Raw genomic sequence first — 20354 nt, 5'->3', positions numbered from 1 at the left:
GGCCGCAAGATCACAGTTATCGGCGGTGGGAGAGGGCCCCCCCTTCCCGCCGCTTACCGGTGCCGTCGGCAGCAGCGGAGGCGATCGGGTCCTCTCTCCTCCTTGCTGTGTATGCGAGTGAGGGCAAGATGGCCCCCAACCGTCCCGCATAGCAGGGCGAAAGTGACGTCAAAACGTCACTTCCGCCCATGCTTCTTAAAGCAATATTTTCTTGTCGTCATTTTATCAAATAAATTTTTTTTTGCATTTAAGTCTAAATATGGGATCTGAGGTCTTTTTGACCCCAGATCTCATATTTAAAGCGGGGGTTCACCATAAAATATCTATATACCATTACTTCCAGCATACTGCTGACAACAGTATGCTGGATTTTTTATTTTTTTTCGCTGTCTTTTCACCTAGCTTCCTGGTTCTCGCTCCCCCGGGGAGTAGGCGTTCCTAAGACGAGGCATAGATGATTGACGTGCGTGTAAAGCGCGTCACGTCTTCCGAAAATATCCGAGATGGGACTCGGCACTTTACAACGCCTGCACAGTCAGCTCTACACGGCAGGCGCCGTATAGCGCTGTAAAGAGCCGAGTCCCCGTTGGATATTTTCGGAAGGCGATGACGCGCTTTACCCGCACGTCAATCGCCTCCTGGGAGGATCAACACTCACTCCCAGGAGACATTGCGCAGAGCTCCCCGTCGGGGAAAAGGAGCGACACGCCCACTCCCCGCAAGGAAGAAGACCCGGATGTGAGGCCGAAGACAGGCAAGTACACACATTTTAAAAAAAATGACCACGCTACAAGTCTTTATTAAGGCTGGAGATAGGTTAGCGAAAAAGTTCATTTTCAGGGTGAACCTCCGCTTTAAGAGGACCTGTCATGTTTTTTTCTATTACAAGGGATGTTTACATTAATTGTAATAGGAATAAAAGTGATCTATTTTTTTTTTTTGTGTAAAAAATAATAAAATAAATAAAAATAAATAAGAAAAAATATATGTTTCAAGCGCCCAGTCCCGATGAGCTTGCGCGCAAAAGCAAACGCATATGAAAACGGTGTTCAAACCACACAAGTGAGGTATCACCGTGATCATTAGAGCGAGAGCAATAATTCTAGCCCTAGACCTCCTCTGTAGCTCAAAAGATGCAACCTATAGAATTTTTTAAACGTCTCCCATGGAGAATTTTAAGGGTAAAAATTTGACGCCATTCCACGAGCAGGCACAATTTTGAAGCGTGACATGTTGGGTATCATTTTACTCGGCGTAACATTATCTTTCACAATATATAAAAAAAAATTGGGCTAACTTTACTGTTGTCATTTTTTTATTCAAAAAAGTGATTTTTTTTTTTTCCCCCCAAAAAAAAAAAAAAAAGGCGCTTGCAAGACCGCTGCGCAAATACGGTGTGACAAAAAGTATTGCAATGACCGTCATTTTATTCTCTAGGGTGTTAGACAAAAATATATAATGTTTGGGGGTTTTAAGTAATTTTCTAGCAAAAAAACTGTTTTAGTCTTCTAAACGCCAAATCTGAAAAACAGTAAAGGTCCTTAATTGGTTAATCTCCATAGGCAACGCTTTCATTTTTTTCACAGGTTACCAGTTTAGAGTTACAGAGGAGGTCCAGTGCTAGAATTGTTGCACACACACTCTAACGCACGCAGCGATTTCTCACATGTGTGGTTTGAACAGCGTTTACATATGTGGGCGGGACTTACGTGTGTGTTCGCTTCTGAGCACGAGCTACCAGGGACAGGGGCGTTTAATTTTATTATACTTAATTTTTACACTTTATAAATCACTTTTATTCCTATTACAAGGAATGTAAACATCCCACTAATGGTGGAACTGCCACTATGAGCGTTTTTATGGTGCACAGAATCGCTGGCTGCAGGCATCATTCAGATATCTCCCCCCCCCCCCCAAAGTCCACGACATCCTGCGGTAGGGAAGTGGTTAAAAAGATTCTATCCATGGGATTTCAGGTCAAACTGTGCCAGCCATACCTTCCTGCTTGGCCTTCCCTCCTACATTTTTTTTGACTTGACACCACAATGGGCAGCATCAAAGGCCCATAGGAATGCACAGGACACAAAGTGGGACAGGTACGTTTCCGCATTGACTGAAGCTGTGACAGAAAGATTTGGGTGGCTGCTGCATGTAGGTGTCTGCACTTCATAACTGCAGCCGCATGCTCCCCCTTCTCCCAGGCAAAGTCTCCAACACAGATTTTTTCGTAGAATGGTTTTAAAAGGGTACCTCTTATGATGTGCTTGCACTTGGTACGATTATTTTCAATCCTGAATTGAAAACCTTGTAAGACACCAAGCCCGCATATCAAATATATACACTTTAATGTTTGAATTATTTACAGAGCGAGCCTTTGATGGCTTAACACAGTTTGCAAATGCAAGGTATCTGGCAATCATAGATCACAGCTTCAACATTTCAGACAAACCGATGCCTTAAATACAGAATAGACTGTTATCGCAGCAGTTTACAAAAACAGCAGGTCATGTTCATTTGTTAATCAGTCCCAATGGTGAATAAATATTGGTCAGATGTATATTAACCCTACACAAAGCTACACCAAGATTTAGTTCTGAGTGGATGGGAATAACTGAGTGCAACCCCTAGTATATATCATGACAAAGATAAGCAGTTATGTGTGTTCTTCAACAGACACTATTGCTCACTAGGAGAGCAACACTGAACTTACATTCAAAAGCATGTAGGTTATTTTTTTTGTATACATAAACGTATAATGCCAGTGTTTTAAAGGTTTTATACATTTCAACCATGTGCTGGATTTATGGCCTTGCTGAAAACTTAGAAATGTGCTTATGTGTTCAGCAATTATTGCTGATATACTTGAATCACACTCCTTACACAAGTATTAAAAGTAGATCAATGCAATCCCCTCAAATGTTAAATTGCTGCAGGATGAGAACATACATTAAAAAAAAAAGTTTTATTGTTGGACAGCATGTTTTTAGACTGCAGTTAGCCAGTGCAGGAGTTTATTAAATAATGGACAATAAAAAAAAAAAAAAGACTAAAAAACATTAGCACTGACAAGAGAAGGATGTTGCAGCCACTTGTCACGCTTTCAAAAAGGTGCAATATGATAGGGCCTGCCAAATAGGAACTCAGCTTTTTATATGGGATATGGCTTACTCAAATCAAAAGGTGGGAAGGCAGGAGATGGGGTTACTCAATAGCAGGAAATAGGAGCTCCCATGAGGAATTACATATAAAAGCGTTGTCTCCCTTTCAGATATGGGACCATAAGAAAAATATTTACAGCACAATACGGAAAAAATATTGCCAGGTAACCAGCCAGCCATGCCCATTTGTACAGAAAATAAATGTAGGTAATTTTGCAGCAATAAATATAGAAAACAAAAAAGTAGACACTGACTTTGTAAACCGAAATTTACAAGATCAGCCATTCATCCTGCTGTTATCCAATAGGTATATGAGTGCAAACAAATTGCAAAAATTGGGTATTTTAATATGTACAAGAGTATGGACAAACATTGTTACCAGAGACCATTGTACAGCAGCTGAATATTTTAAACCGTACCAGTAAGACACTGGTTTACTTTGTGCACCTATTCTGTGGTTGCAGATAACTTTAGTTAGGAGAAAGCTGAGACTCTAGAGAAAGAGAAAACAAAATCACAATCCCTACAAATAAAAACAAACATATGTCTGATCACTTTGGAAAGTATGAATGACCTTGCTGGAATCTGGGACTGCAATATACTGTTCAATGTTTTGTAGGCCCTAACAGCAAAGGTTGGATGGTACCCAATACACTTTGGCAAGGTTTTACTTCACAAGACCGATTTTCTTTGCCTCCGTTTCATAAATTAGTAACCGCCACATTTTCACTATGAATACTTCAGCTTCTTCATCGAGGACCTGAAGGAGAATATAAGATAGTAAATAAAAAAAAGGTCCAAATTGCAGTGAACACTGATGAAGTCAACATTGCCCAATCTGGCTTTAACAAAACATTCTCAACTTCTGTTCATAAAACACGATAGCCTAAAAACTATTCACAAAACCAGTCAACTGCATTAAGCAGCCGTTTTAACAAGCTAGACAGCCAATTACCACTGTAATAACTGAGAGAGGAGGGATGACAATATCCTCACATGTAGTGTGCATGTGGATATTATAAAGTAAAAAGAGGGTGCCACGTCCTAGTATAAGTGATAAAGGAGATAACTAAGGGCTAGTTTTTGGACTTTTTAGGCACGATTTGGTTGGTCAGAATATATTTACACAAGAAAAGATTTTCTCTAAAAAGTAGGTTTGTTTATTTAGATATAAAATATCGTAATATATAGAACAAATAAAGAAGAAAAAGTATTGCCGTTTCCAGCACAAAAAACTATCTAAGAGGCTAACTAGGCAAGCCTATCCATAAACATTGACAGGAATTATAAATAAAATATAACAATGTATCCACAATGAGATTGAACACTTCCAGAAGGATTTGGAATAAAGTGCATAAACATAATTAGTAATCCTGTCAAGTTGTGGAAATGCAGGCAAAGATATGTCTGCGGTGGTTTGGCTTGCTGCGTTGGTAGACTCGACCGGTTTCGCGCTTTAGCAGCGCTTCCTCACGGAGTCAGCAGTGTAGTTTTAAAGACAGTATTGGTTGGTAGGGGGATCGATACATAAATTTTCTGGCAATAATAAAGGAAGAAACAGACTGTGTCCGGGCTGCTGGACGTTGTAAGGGGTATAGGGGAAACGACCCAAATAAAATGAAAAGTAACAGTCTTCAATGAAGGAGGGCAGGGCTTGAGGAAAGGAAAGAAGGGAGAGAGTAAACAGTACCCTCTATCAATCCTCAATAAATGCTACACTTCCTGGTAGCAGAAGTGAGCAACCAGATCTGGGTGCCGGCTGATAGCCAGGTATTAAGGCAGTGGTAAGCCTGGTTAAATATATGCGACAGCGATCTCCTCCACAAGTCTCCCGAGAGACTTGTGGAGGAGATCGCTGTCGCATATATTTAACCAGGCTTACCACTGCCTTAATACCTGGCTATCAGCCGGCACCCAGATCTGGTTGCTCACTTCTGCTACCAGGAAGTGTAGCATTTATTGAGGATTGATAGAGGGTACTGTTTACTCTCTCCCTTCTTTCCTTTCCTCAAGCCCTGCCCTCCTTCATTGAAGACTGTTACTTTTCATTTTATTTGGGTCGTTTCCCCTATACCCCTTACAACGTCCAGCAGCCCGGACACAGTCTGTTTCTTCCTTTATTATTGCCAGAAAATTTATGTATCGATCCCCCTACCAATCAATACTGTCTTTAAAACTACACTGCTGACTCCGTGAGGAAGCGCTGCTAAAGCGCGAAACCGATCGAGTCTACCAACGCAGCAAGCCAAACCACCGCAGACATATCTTTGCCTGCATTTCCACAACTTGACAGGATTACTAATTATGTTTATGCACTTTATTCCAAATCCTTCTGGAAGTGTTCAATCTCATTGTGGATACATTGTTATATTTTATTTATAATTCCTGTCAATGTTTATGGATAGGCTTGCCTAGTTAGCCTCTTAGATAGTTTTTTGTGCTGGAAACGGCAATACTTTTTCTTCTTTATTTGTTCTATATATTACGATATTTTATATCTAAATAAACAAACCTACTTTTTAGAGAAAATCTTTTCTTGTGTAAATATATTCTGACCAACCAAATCGTGCCTAAAAAAATGCCAAAAACTAGCCCTTAGTTATCTCCTTTATCACCACTGTAATAACATTTCCAGTTTCCTTAAAGTGGTATTAAAGGCTAGGTTTGTTTTTTAACGAACAGTCATTTACCTGCTCTGTGCAGTGGATTTGCAGCCGGGTCGTCCTCTTTGAGTACCCCGCCGGCACTCTTGGCTCCTAACCTCCAAGCAGCTTGCTATGGGGGCACCTGAGCCACTGCTCTCTCTGTTCATTCAGACAGTGCCACAGCTCGCCCCCCCACCCCTCTCTTAATTGGCTCACCAACTGAGAGCAGCAGGAATCAATGGCACCCCTGCCCTCTCAGTCAATGAGGAGGAAGAGTCCTCACAGAGCATAGGGTCTCATCCACATCGCTGGATCAAGATGGGGCTCAAGTATTAGGGGGGCTGGGGAGAGCTGCTGATGCATTAAGATAAAAAAGACATTTGCCTTTAGAACCACTTTAAGGTATACTTTTCAGGAGAGCATTTAAAGGGGTTGTAAAGGTTTGTTTTTTATTTTCTAAATAGGTTCCTTTAAGCTAGTGCATTGTTGGTGCACTTACCTTTTCCTTCAATTTCCCTTCTAAATGTTTAATTTCTTTGTTTGAATTTCTCACTTCCGGTTTCTCCTCAGTAAGCTTTCCACCATCATCCCAGCGGTGGAAAGTCATTTAGAACACCTTACTGAGGAGGAACAGGAAGTGAGAAATTCAGACAAAAGAAAAAAAAACATTTAGAAGGGAAATGGAAGGAAAAGATAAGTGAACCAACAATGGACTAGCTTAACCACTTAAGACCCGGACCAAAATGCAGGTAAAGTACCCGGCCAGGTTTTGCGATTCGGCACTGCGTCGCTTTAACTGACAATTGCGCGGTCGTGCGATGTGGATCCCAAACAAAATTGGCGTCCTTTCTTTCCCACAAATAGAGCTCTCTTTTGGTGGTATTTGATCACCTCTGCGGTTTTTATTTTTTGTGCTATAAACAAAAATAGAGCGTCAATTTTGAAAAAAATTCAATATGTTTTACTTTTTGCTATAATAAATATCGCCCAAAAATATATAAAAAATAATAATTTTCCCTCAGTTTAGGCCGAAACGTATTCTTCTACCCATTTTTGGTATAAAAAAAAAGCAATAAGCGTTTATCGATTGGTTTGCGCAAAATTTATAGCATTTACAAAATAGGGGATAGTTTTATTGCATTTTTATTATTTATTTTTTTACTACTAATGGCGGCGATCAGCTTTTTTTTCGTGACTGCGACATTATGGCGGACACATCGGACAATTTTGACACATTTTTGGAACCATTGTCATTTTCACAGCAAAAAAATGCAAAAAAAAAAATGCATTGTTTACTGTGAAAATGACAATTGCAGTTTGGGAGTTAACCACTAGGGGGCGCTGAAGGGGTTAAGTGTGACCTCATATGTGTTTCTAACTGTAGAGGGGCGGAGCTGGACGTGTGATGTCATTGATCGCCTTTCCCTTTATCAGGGAACAGACCATCAATGACAGCGCCACAGTGAAGAACGGGGAAGCTGTGTTTACACACACACCTCTCCCCGTTCTTCAGCTCCAGGGACCTATCGCGGGACTCCGGCGGCGATCGGGTCCCGCAGGGCTTCGGACCCGGTCGGCTGGGCACTTAAAGAGGACGTACAGGTATGTGCTTGTGCCCAGCCGTGCCATCCTGCCGACGTATATATGTGCAGGAGGCGGTCCCTAAGTGGTTAAAGTAACCTATTTCGAAAATAAAAAACAAACCTTTACAACCCCTTTAACTTGATCTCATTTTGAGAATGATACTTTGGCCACTATGCTTATTGAATCCTCGAAGCAGAGCATAAAGGAAATTTATAACGAGTTTTGTTTTTTATTTTCCTAAACACCTACTTATAACATGCATTTTCCAGGTCTAACTGCTGATGCCAGGCAACTTGCATTTTAACCACTTGACCACCAGGCCTATTCTGGCACTTCTCTCCTTCATGTGAAAATCACAATTTTTTTGCTAGAAAATTAATCAGAACCCCCAAACATTATATATTTTTTTTTAGCAGACATCCTAGGGAATAAAATGGCAGTCATTGCAATACTTTTTGTCACACCGTATTTGCGCAGCGGTCTTACAAGCGCACTTTTTTTGGATAAAAATCACTTTTTTGAATTAACCACTAGCCGACCGCGCACCGTCATTATACGGCGGCAGGTCGGCTCTCCTGGGCGAGAGCCCGTAGCTATACGTCCTATCGTATAGCCGCCACTAGGGGGCGCGTGCGCGCCGCCGGGGGCGCGTGCGCGCTCCCCGCTCGCCCCCAACTCCCGTGCGTGTGCCCGGCGGGCGCGATCGCCGCCGGGCACACGCGATCGCTCGGTACAGAGCGGGGAACGGGAGCTGTGTGTGTAAACACACAGCTCTCGTTCCTGTCAGCAGGGGAAATGCTGATTTTCTGTTCATACAATGTATGAACAGAAAATCAGTGTTTCCCCTAGTGAGGCCACCCCCCCCCCCCCCACAGTAAGAACACACCCAGGCATACTTAACCCCTTCCCCGCCCCCTAGTGTTAACCCCTTCACTGCCAGTGGCATTTTTATAGTAATCTAATGCATTTTTATAGCACTGATCGCTATAAAAATGCCAATGGTCCCAAAAATGTGTCAAAAATGTCCGAAGTGTCCGCCATAATGTCGCAATACCGAAAAAAAAATCGCTGATCGCCGCCATTACTAGTAAAAAAAATATTAATAAAAATGCCATAAAAATACCCCCTATTTTGTAAACGCTATAACTTTTGCGCAAACCAATCAATAAACGCTTATTGCGATTTTTTTTACAAAAAATATGTAGAAGAATACGTATCGGCCTAAACTGAGGAAAAAAAATTTTTTTTATATATTTTTGGGGGATATTTATTACAGCAAAAAGTAAAAAATATTCATTTTTTTCAAAATTGTCGCTCTATTTTTGTTTATAGCGCAAAAAATAAAAAACGCAGAGGTGATCAAATACCACCAAAAGAAAGCTCTATTTGTGGGAAAAAAAGGACGCCAATTTTGTTTGGGAGCCACGTCGCACGACCGCGCAATTGTCTGTTAAAGCGACGCAGTCCCGAATCGCAAAAAGTACTCTGGTCTTTGGGCAGCAATATGGTCCGGGGGGTAAGTGGTTAAAAAATAAAACAATACATTTTGCCCAATTTTTTTATATATTGTGAAAGATAATGTTACGCCGAGTAAAATGATACCCAACATGTCACGCTTAAAAATTGCGCCCGCTCGTGGCATGGCGTCAAACTTTTACCCTTAAAAATCTCGATAGGCGACGTTTAAAAAATTCTACAGGTTGCATTTTTTGAGTTGCAGAGTAGGTCTAGGGCTAGAATTATTGCTCTCACTCTAACGATCGCGGCAATACCTCACTTGTGTGGTTTGAATACCGTTTTCATATGCGGGCGCTACTCGCGTATGCGTTTGCTTCTGCGCGCGAGCTCGTCGCAGAAGCAAAAAAAAATTTTTTTGTTTTCTTATTTATTTTTATAATTTTTTACACTGAAATAAAAAAAAAAAAAAATTGATCACTTTTATTCCTATTACAAGGAATGTAAACATCCCTTGTAATAGAAAAAAGCATGACAGGTCCTCTTAAATATGAGATCTGGGGTCAAAAAGACCTCAGATCTCATATTTAGACTTAAATGCAAAACAAATAAAAAAAAATAAAAATGTCATTTTTTCAAATGACAAAAAAAAAAATGTTTCTTTAAGAGGCTGGGCGGGACTGACGTTTTGACGTCACTTCCGCCCAGCAGAGCTATGAGGACGGGTGAAGGAGATTTCTCCTTCAGTCCCGTCCCCGCTCAGCTGCCGGACACATCCGATCCCCTCCGCCGCTACCGACGGCTCCGGTAAGCGGCGGAGGGCGCGGGAGAGCGGCGGGAGGGCCCTCTCCCGCCACCGATAACGGCGATCTCGCGGCGAATCCGCCGTTATCGTGTACACCACCGCCCCCTGAAAAGATGAATATCTCGGTTGTGGCAGCAGCTGCTGCCGTTATCGAGATATTCAACTTTAAAAACAGGACGTCTTTTTGACATGGGGCGGTGGTCAAGTGGTTAAGGAGTCCTGCGACAGGTATAACTTTATGACGGGGGGGGGGGCATATGGGCTGGAAGGGCTATGGGAGGGGGGGGGGGGATTAGTGGGAGGTTAGCAAGGGGCCTTTAGTACTCATCCTCAATCTTTTGTCCTAAAGTCCTGACATGGTTTACAGTGGTTCTAACAAAACGGGGGCTAACAAAAAAGGGGTGAAAAAGTGTGCTGGCACTGGATTACTGGCGGGATAAGCTGCTAGTAAATAAGGCCTTGTATGTAGGCGACCCCAATTCCTCCTATTCACCTACCCTGAATTCCTATTTCACTTTAAAGTATATGGCGGGTATTTTAGCCATTTAAAAATGTAATAAAATAACTTTCCCCCAATGCCCAAAAATTACCAGCACTGGTTGTAGCAATTGCCATTTGGTAAAAATCAAGATTATATCCTGTACAAGGTTTTAGAATAAAAGTACACCCGTAGTTTAATGTGGCGGTCTATCTTTATAAACTGTTCAAATTCTCTTGATAAGAAATAACTGGAGGGAGTTTCCCAATTTCTTAAATATACTGAGTAATAAATGTGTACTCACCATTGCAACATCGTCCAATATACTTTGTGGAGAGCTGTGCGCCATTACCTAAGTAAAGAACATTGAATTTATTAGTTGGAACATACGACTATAATGTGAGATTTGCTGCAGAATACAAAATAAATTCTGCTAAAAGGAATAACTGTTTTGTACATATGTACTACTACAAAGCAAGCTGCTAGTGTCATTTTTGGGAATCTTCTGGAACGGATTAAACCTTTAGGCCTCATTCACACGAGGCGGACTCCGTTGTCGGGCACCACTGTCTCCTATGGAGCGATCTGATGAAAACTGACAGCGTGTCAGTTTTCATCAGATCTTACCCGATCCGATATGGACGGATGGGGACGTGTCCCCAAACGTCTGTTTTTAGCGGATCGGATAGGGTCGGATGTCAGCAGACATGTCTCCGCTGACATCCGACGCTCCATAGGGATGCATGGAGCGGCCGTTGAGGTCCGCCGTCAAAACTGAAAGGCGGACCCGAACGGTCCGTCCGTGTGAATGAGGCCTTACTTGCAAAATGAACGTATACATATTGAGTTTGACACTGAAATAATGACCAATGCGATTTTCCAATATCTGCTTTACAGAGTTAAAAACAATGTGCTTGTCTGAGTACTATTGTGCATTTTCATTTTTACAGTTTGAACACTCAAAGTAAAAAAAAAAAAAAAAAACTTAAGTTGAGTCCTTCAAGGCTCTGGACTGAATTCTTACATGGGAAACTATCTGCATGGAGTTCATATGCAGTCTCAATAATTGGAAAAATTTGGAGAAAATACTGCGCTAACTATGTAACTAAAAAAAACACAGCAGCAGCTCTATCATGCGATAAACATAAAATCAGTAAAGAAAACAGTAAAGGCTGCGCTACAAAAGTAAGAACCAATATTGTAATCAGTCCATCATGTGACAAAGTGCATATACCAATAATAAAATATGTGACCATGAATTAAAGAATATGATCATAAATATTTAAAGGACAATTGAAAGTCCATATTAAACTAGTGAAACAAATTGTGAATATTGGGGAAAGTGTAATCACATCCAGTGACATAAAAAATTAACAAAGTCCCAAATCTTAAAATCAAAGAAAACCTTGACGAGCCACCTAAGGCGATGGTGGACGATCCAGAATAGACAGACAAAATTCTCACCGCTCCAGGTGAGCCCCGTAGGCAATCAAGGGCTGTTGAACCACCAAGGTGCTGGCAATGCTAATGATAGCAGAAATGGAAAGGACGAAAAACTGGACTGCCGCACTCCAAAATCACTTAAAGAGATGGCAGTCAGTGCTTAGTCATGTGTGTAGTCATGACTAAGCACTGACTGCCAGTGCGAAACGCGTCGGCCATACTGAATGTTGTTGGTTTGCAGTGACTGTATGTACAGTTGAAAATAAAAGACCTCTTTTTTAAGTGATTTTGGAGTGCGGCAGTCCAGTTTTTCGTCCTTTCCATTTCTGCTAAGGCGATGGTGGAATATTGAGGAGAAGAGACTCAAAGTGACCATAAAAACACCCGTGCTCCGCCACCGTCAGAATGAACCGCTTAACAGAGAGCAAGTGGGTGCCAAGCCTGTCAAGAAATCTAACACTCCAGTCAATCATCAGAATCCAAATCCAATGGGAATAAGTGCGTTCAATTTTCAGAAGACCACCAGTTATGCCCCAGAATATAACACCACTCAATAGTGTAATACAGTACCATAAGGTTTATTAAAAAAACAAAATCACACAACAGAAACGATAAAATCGTGTCCATAAGAAAAGCCGGCCTGCAGACGCCTGTCCACTGGTGATGACGTAATTTACGTCCACCTCCCGACGTACGTTTCGTGTCAGATACAGATCGTCAATGGGAAAGAGGCGACTCATCACTCTATATAGTAAACATACAAAACCAAGCCTCGATGTGAGTCTCTGGCAGAGGCACATTGCGGGCGGTATTAACCCTTTTTTGGCCACTAGCGGGGGTTAAAACCGCACCGCTAGCGGCCGAATATCTCGGTAAATACTACGGTATAGCTGCGTTAAAAATTGCACCGCTATATCGCAACCGCACCTCCCCTGCGTGAAAGGGGCCTTAAGGGCCAGTTCACGCCAGACGCAGTTCCATACAGTTTCGTGTGCATTCTTTTTCTGCACTAAAAATGCATGCACAGTGTTTTCCATGTATTCCAATGGCTCTAGTTCACACCATGCAGTCAGTTTCCGGTGCAGAAACTGACTGCATGGTGTGAACTAGAGCGATTGGAATACATGGAAAACACTGTGCATGCATTTTGTGCAGGAAAAAGCACACGGAACTGAACGGAACTGCGTCTGGTGTGAACTGGCCCTTATGGCAAGGAAATGCAAACAGTCTCCATAATCTCTTATCCTCTGCATCAGTGCTATACAAATGAGAATCTACATTAGTTGACCCACACAGGTTTTAAATGCCTTACCTTCGAACATACAAAATCAACAAGCGTGGCTTCTTCTTCACCAATGTACTCTATGATTTTCTTATTAATCCAGGGCCTAATTCTTCGCTCCATTAATGTCTGAAGTAGGAAGAGACAGTGTGTTATATGAATATAAAACTCACAAAATTAGTCCATATTTTACAATTTCTCCTTCTACATTACACAAAATACTGAATGTATACTACTCCTTGTACTTCCACATCCCATATCCCACAATTTGTGCTATATAATTAAGTGCAGTAAAACATGCAAATCTGAATCATCCTAGTGTATTTTGCCGTATTTTTATTCGGATGGGTGACCAGACTCAAAAAGCTGGAGTAGATGGGGAATTTGCCATTTTTGGCAACAGGTCAAATATACCCAGGAACAGGTCTAACATTCAAGGCACCAAAAAACATGTGTTGGCCTGTGTAATCATTACACACAGTGGTCTGTAGTCCCTAAGACCCCTTTCACACTAGGGCGGTTTCAGCGGTAAAGCGCTGTAATTTACCGCCATTTTTGTCAGATAGTGTGACGCTTTTAATCCTCGCTAGCGGCCGAAAGGATTAAAACCACCGCAATTAGCGTGCTTTGCTGGCGGGTCGGCTGCGCTGCTTATTGATGGGCAGGAGCAGTGGAGGAGCGGTCTTACACACCGTTCCAAAGATGCTGCTAACAGCAGTTTTTTTTTTTTTTTTAACGTCCTGCCAGTGCATCGCCTCCCTCGGGCTTTCACACCAAGACTGCAGGGGAGCCATTTTTCTGGCACTATTTTTTTTAGTCCAAAAGCGCATGAAAAACGTCCCAGTGTGAAAGGGGTCCAAGGACATGAAACACAAGCTTTCCAAGCTTTCATTTACAAGTCAGCAGAAACAAACATCTGCCACTGCTACTTTGCTCTTCAATGTTACACTGCTCTTGTGATTCAGGAGCATGACAACTATTCACTATTATACTATGAATAGTCATCAAGCCGTAAGGCAATATCCTGTAAACTGCCGAACGCGCTATCCCCTAAAAAAAACAGTGCCACTGCCCAACACGGTTCAAGAAAATGATCAATGTTGGCCTCCAGAAAAGTGCCTGGCAACCAACAGGGCTGTGGAGTCGGTAGATAAATGTTCCGACTCAGACTCCTCAGTTTTTTGTACTTTTCGACTCCTGTATTAATATGCGAATGTATTTTATACATTCCTTGAAGTTCTTCTAAGTTCTTCTAGCAGAGAGAGGTAGTTGGGCAGAAGCTGCCGCCTTCTCCTTTTTGTGTGCTGATCTGCTGCTGAAGATAGGGCAGTGGGAGGATCCAGGAAGGGGCATTTATTATAAAAAGTGATTTCCCTAGTAGAATCCTATAGTCATGTTTAAAGTTTAAGCTAACAATTGGAGTTTACACGTTTTTATAGCCTTAGCTGAATGACAGACGTTTTTCCAATGGTTTACAGCTTCAGTCTTGAACTATTGACCCTCCATTCCCTTCACTTATACAAGTTGCTCTAGTCCTGCAAAAAAACATATTTACTTAATCCCTTATCAGTGAGAGGCTAGGTTACCCATGGGCGCTGCGTTCCATGTAACACCAGAACACAACACTATGGAAAGTATAAGTATTGGCGCTCCTAATTGTGCGTTGCGTGCTTCTTCACGGTCACTTGTGTTTGTTTTGCGGTTACGTGAGGCACTGCATGCATTGGTCTTTATTCTTACAGTAGAGAAGTCATTAATTATAACTTTTTTTGAATTGGGACATTTAAACTTGCTTTTTTTTTTCTATTATTCCAATCTAAATTTAGTAGGAGTTGGAGTCGGTGCATTGTTTTCCGACTCCAGGTACGCAAAATTTCCTCAGTCTCCTCGACTCCACAGCACTGGCTATGAACCTAGTACGAATCACAGATCTGAACACTTGCTGCAGGTCAGTGACTAGATTGAAGTTTGTGAATTAAAGTGAGATCCAGGCAACTAGTGTTGTCATCATGGAAATTCACCATTAGCAGCGCATGTTTTTATTTATTTATTTTTTAATGAAAAACACAAAAGCCCGATTCCTCTACAGTACTAATTATAAAATGTATTAAGCAGATTCTCAGTTTCACAGTGGGGAAAATTACTTGATCCCCTGCAGATTTTGTAACTTTGTCCACTTACAAAGAAATGAAGGGTCTATACATTTTTATCATGGGTGTATTTTAAATGATAGAGACAGAAAAAAATAAAATAAAAAAAATCCTGCAGCACCTGCAAGGTCCCCCTTTCTCAAAAAGGCACACGTACAGGCCTTTATGAAGTTTGCCAATGAACTTCAAAAAGATTCAGAGAAGGATTGGGAGAAAGTTCTGTGGTCAGATGAGACCAAAATGTAGCTCTTTGGCTTTAACTGGACTCACCGTGTTTGGAGGAAGAAAAGTGCTGACTAGTAACCCAAGAACACCACCCCTACAGCCAAGCATGTAGGTGGAAACATGCTTTGGGGCTGTTTTTCTACTACAGGTACAGGCCAAGTATTGTAAAAACTTGGATGAGAACCTTCTTCCCTCAGCCAGAACACTGAAGATGGGTCATGGATGGGTCTTCCAACATACCAATGATCCAAAACATACCAAAGGCAAACGGAGTGGCTCAAAAAGAAGAACATTTAGGTCATGGAGTGGCTACAAGACCGTCTTACTGCTGTGTTTGCCAACAAGGGTTTCTCCACAAATACCAAGTCATGTTTTGCTTGGGGATCAAATACTTATTTTACTCACTGAACTGCAACTCCATTTATAACATTTGTATCATGTGTTTTTTCTGGATTTTTGGTTGATATTCTGCCTCTATCATTTAAAATACATGATAAAAAATAGACTATTCATTTCTTTGTAAGTGCGCAAACTTACAAAATCTGCAGGGGATCAAATACATTTTCCCCACTGTAGTCAGGGAAATATAATTTAGACATTAAGAACCCAATTGATAAAGACATTACCAGCAGACTAAAGTCGGCTCTTTAAGCCTTCCAGCTGCTTGAACAACAAAGGAAAGAGTAAACTGAAAACCTTTTGTTCAATACCATTTAAAAATGAACCTTCTCTACAAACTGCAAACGTACTGCCTATGAGAAGATGTTACAAGACGCATGCTTGCAATTATCTTCTTTATCCTGAAAGTCCTCTTCAGTGACATATGCCTTGTTTCCACTGAATGGAACGGTTCGGGTCAGTAGGTTTGGAACGGTTTAGAATGGACCGGTCTATTCTGGTGAGCGTTTCCACTTCAAATCGGACCGTCGGGGACCATAAAGGATTTAGAAAAAATGCCTAGCGCGTCCACCAATCAGTGGGATTTATTGCATCTCCTCCCCTAATGGAACCGTTCCATTTTCTATGGCCCCACATCTGAAGCAGGACCCAGAATGGTCCGGTACGGTTCGGTTTAATGGCACACTTTCATAATGGAAACACCCAAAATAGCGAACCGAACCGATCCGCTCAGTGGAAACGAGGCATTAGTCCGATTTAAAATTTCACTTCATCAGGGTCTGTCAGTCCCCAAGAGCATGTTCACACTAATTGTTTTCAACACAATACATTAAGACAGGTCATTCATTTTCAATATCCTTTCAATGCACATAAACCAAGCATGCAGCACTGCATAGAGGGTTCACAATTGGGCAGGCACCTCTGCACACTTAATGTGAGTTGGAATGCCAATTAAATTGAATGGCACTGCAAAACACTGAATCATGTTTGCTTGGGGGCAAAGCAAGATGGCAGTTAGGGAGATTGCAGCCCATAACGTAGCAACATTAAATCAAAAGGGCAAAGAAGAGGTGTTTACGACTAATAGGTTAAAGTAGAACTATGAGCGAAAACCCGTCAGATTTTTCGCCATCTGTTCCATTGCGAATATTTTCCTTCACTTCCTGTTCCATATCCAAACAGGAAGTGAGGAAATCTGTGCAAATTAAGGGAATTTCTAGGGGACCCCCAGGCCACCAGAACTAGTGTCTTGATTGGAAGATTTTTCCTTCATTACTTTTCTGTGGACAGCCCAAAATTTGGGATTTTTTTTTTACTTTCAATAATGGTAAACAGGATGAATTAAGAGGTCGAATCTCCCCAACAGGGGCATAGTGAGCAGTAAAAACTGACAAGCCTTCAAATCCCTCGCCACTCTATCCAAAAACAAACAAACACTTAAACACCGCCCACCTGCATATATACTGCTGCATGGCAGCTCTATTGGGCGAAACAACGCACCTGTACGTAGTTTCATGCGATCGTATGGGCGTGCGTGCCCACTGCACGTAGAAGTTGATGGGCGCATTCGGCAGGTCAGATGTCCACCGGCCACCCGCGATCGCAGTACAGATGCAGAACGGGGATCTGCCTATGTAAACAGGGCGGATCCCCATTCTGTCAGGGGACAACATGGCGGTCTGCTGTTCTTAGTGATCAGGAACAGCGATCTGTGTTCCTGTCAGCAATTCCCCCACACAGTTAGAAACACACTGAGGGAACACAGTAATCCCTTTTATCGTCCCTGTAGTTAACCCCTTCCCTGTCATTTATACAGTAATCAGTGCATTTTTCTAGCACTGATCACTGTATGGGTGTCACTGGTCCCCAAAAAGTGTCACGTAGGGTCAGATTTGTGCACCGCAATGTCAGTCTTGCTAAAAATCGCAGATCGCCGCCATTACAAGTAAAAACAAAAATTAAAAGTTCATAAATCTATCCCCTATTTTGTAGGCGCTATAGGTTTTGCGTTTTTACCAAAAATATGTGGAAGGATACATATTTGCCTAAATTGATGAATTCATTTTTTTTTATATTTTTTGGATAAAAGTAAAAAATCGTTTTAAAAAATGATCAATCTTTGTTTATAGAGCAAAGAATTTAAACCGCAGAAATGTTTAAAAAAAAAAAACACAAAATAAATCTCCATTTGTGTGCGTGTGTGGGGGGGTGGGAGATATCAATGTTATTTGGGTACAGCGTCACACGACCACGCAATTGTCAGTTAAAGTAACGCAGTGCCAAAGTTGAGTTTGTGTTTTTTTGTTTTAAATCAGCCCAAGGGACAGTACTTTCATTCGATGAGAAGTATCCTTTGTGCTGGCAGCTGGTCTCTTAGTTGAAAATCTCCAAGCCTCCTCTTCAGGCCATAGGCACTCAAGAGTGCTGACTATGGTCGCCCTTTTCACCCTCCTCCTCCGATAGAAGCTGCACTAGCTACCATAATTGAAAAGTGCTCTACGAATAAACAACTATTTACTCATCTGTCTTCCAGAGGACAGAAGATTACAAGTAAGATACCAGTCATCATCACAAGAGACACTTCTCGTTGAATATAAGTATGGTCTCTGGTGCTGAGATAGAGAGATAAGCTTTGGAGTGTTGGTTAACTATAAATACAAGAAGTACTACTATAGGCAAATTGTTTTCATTTTGGAAAGAGTAAGGGGAAGATTTACATCCACTTTCTATCCCCCAGCCAAAACAGGAAATGAGGAAATCCTGCAAATAAAGGGATGATTATATCCTAAGATAGTATATGAAAAAAATAAATAGATTTGTAGATTTCGATCCTCAGACTACTGTAAATATTTCCAGTTTAGAAAGCTTGGCCAGATGAAGATTTCCATCAGCAATTGCTATGAGCAACTGAAAGCAGAAAAAAAAAACTCACAGTGTCTACAATAGACCAGTCCAAAGGATAAGCAAACAGCTCTGGTTTAGCTGTAGGTATTTTTTCAATAAGACTCTTGATATGTTTGCGTTTCTCTTCTGTGTTCACATTATTTTTGGCTGAAGATTTGTCATCATCGCCATAATCCAGTGGAACCAGTTTTCTTTTTCTTGGCACCTCATCGCTATCTTCATCCTCAAATTTATTAAATACACTGTCTACTGGCAGTTTCTTCCTTTTTGCAACGTTTGGTTGACTCGGACTACTGGAGGCTCCTAAAAAAAAAAAAAAAAGAAAAAAAAGTAATGAGACTTCAATATTCAGAAAACAGTCACACACAAAAACTAGCCAAGTACCTAGAAACAAACAACTCACCCAATTTGAGGCTCAGACCTATTTTTGGCCGGTACTCCTCTTGTGGCTGTTGCTCTGGTGAATTTTCATGTGGAATAATGATTCCACATGGAGACTCATCCCCTGGAGAATTGGGGGTTGCATGTCCACTACCAGATGAGACAGATGGGGCAGAGCTAATAGGCCTCATGGTGGGCTTAAGGCAAGGCTTTGGTTCAGGCTCCTCCTCCTCTTCAACTGGTTCCTCAACTTTTACTTCTCTTACAGGTTTTTCCTCCTCCTCCTCTTCAGATTCTGGCTGAGGCTTAATCTGTGGTGGTGGCTGTCGTCGCCTTTCTGCCTCTTGTTCCATCTAAGCATCAAGTATAAAAATCGATACAGGCAGATTAAAATACACAAATGCAAAAACAAAATTCTAAGCATTTGAATACTCTGTTGGTAGAAAACATCCAATTTCTCCAAGCACATTTTTACAATATACTTCAAACATGAAATGCTTCAAATGTAGAAATCTGGTACTTTTGATTTCAACTCATGTTCACTAAAGTCATGCCTTAAAAAAATAAAGATACTTATTAATTTTCAAAACCGCCTCTCAGACAACCATAGTAAAAATGTAGAACAGAGTGTGAGGCATAAGCCAGCCAGAATCTATGGGACATTGGCAAGTATTTTCTGGGGTCTAGCTCCACTCCATCCGAACAGAGGAGTTGGGCGATAAAAATTGTATACTAATCTCTTTTGCGGGTCATCTGCAGCCTTGAACAGTCCACCGCAATACCCTGTTTTTAAGTTATAAATCCACTCGGTCAGTCAGTCTGTGTGGGGACCTGTGTGTCACATAAGACAGCCGGCCATTCACAAAGCACCGCACGACTCGTGCATGCGCAGTGGGAAACTGGCAGTGAAGCCGCAAGTCCCACTGACAGTTTCCCTTAGCTGGAATGGCGGCGCAGGCACCTGATCTGATGGACTGATCGCCCTTGCGGGGGGTCCCTGGACAGGTAAGTGTGCTTATTAAGTCAGCAGCTACAGTGCTTGAAGTTGCCAAGTTTAAAAAAATATATAATAACCAGGAAGTGTTTCCCCACTTTTAATGATTAGCAAAGGGCACAATGAATTGAGGGGAAGGATTTGATGTCCTCCATGTTGTCATGACCATTATAACAAAGGATTATAGTTTATTAGGGCGGCACCTGAATGGCGGCTCCTCAAGTCAATTTGTAGAGCATCCTTTGGACCCCTTTACTTGGGCAAGTTCATTTCATAAAACTTGTAGGATGTTATGTGAAAAGGTGTCCAGCAGAGCACCATTTTTAGGCACTCATTCATCTCACGTTAGACCAATCAACTTCAGTCACCCAGTAGCAAAATTGTTAACATCTATTCTGCAGAGGTCCCACCAGGCCCAACCTACAGAGAGATTATAGAACACTCAACTATG

At 41.6% G+C, this 20354-nt stretch overlaps 1 protein-coding gene across 3 annotated transcripts in view; it reads right to left on the bottom strand.

Moving 5' to 3' along the window:
- Nucleotides 1–2328: 2328 nt before the first annotated feature.
- RBM25 (RNA binding motif protein 25) overlaps nt 2329–20354 on the bottom strand; it is a 68281-nt gene continuing 50255 nt past the window's right edge. For all 3 annotated transcript variants that reach the window (XM_040331970.1, XM_040331972.1, XM_040331971.1), the window contains exons 15-19: nt 18932–19262; nt 18557–18831; nt 12881–12979; nt 10430–10477; nt 2329–3918 (exon numbers count right to left, since the gene is read on the bottom strand). In XM_040331970.1, coding sequence (XP_040187904.1) covers nt 3826–3918; nt 10430–10477; nt 12881–12979; nt 18557–18831; nt 18932–19262 — 846 coding nt within the window. In that variant the 3' untranslated portion in view covers nt 2329–3825. The remainder of the gene's footprint in view (nt 3919–10429; nt 10478–12880; nt 12980–18556; nt 18832–18931; nt 19263–20354) is intronic.

This window comes from Rana temporaria, chromosome 13 (genome assembly GCF_905171775.1).
Source record: "Rana temporaria chromosome 13, aRanTem1.1, whole genome shotgun sequence".
Taxonomy (NCBI): Eukaryota; Metazoa; Chordata; class Amphibia; order Anura; family Ranidae; genus Rana; species Rana temporaria.
Note: the sequence above shows the minus strand (reverse complement) of the source record. Positions and strands in the feature narration are given on the sequence as shown.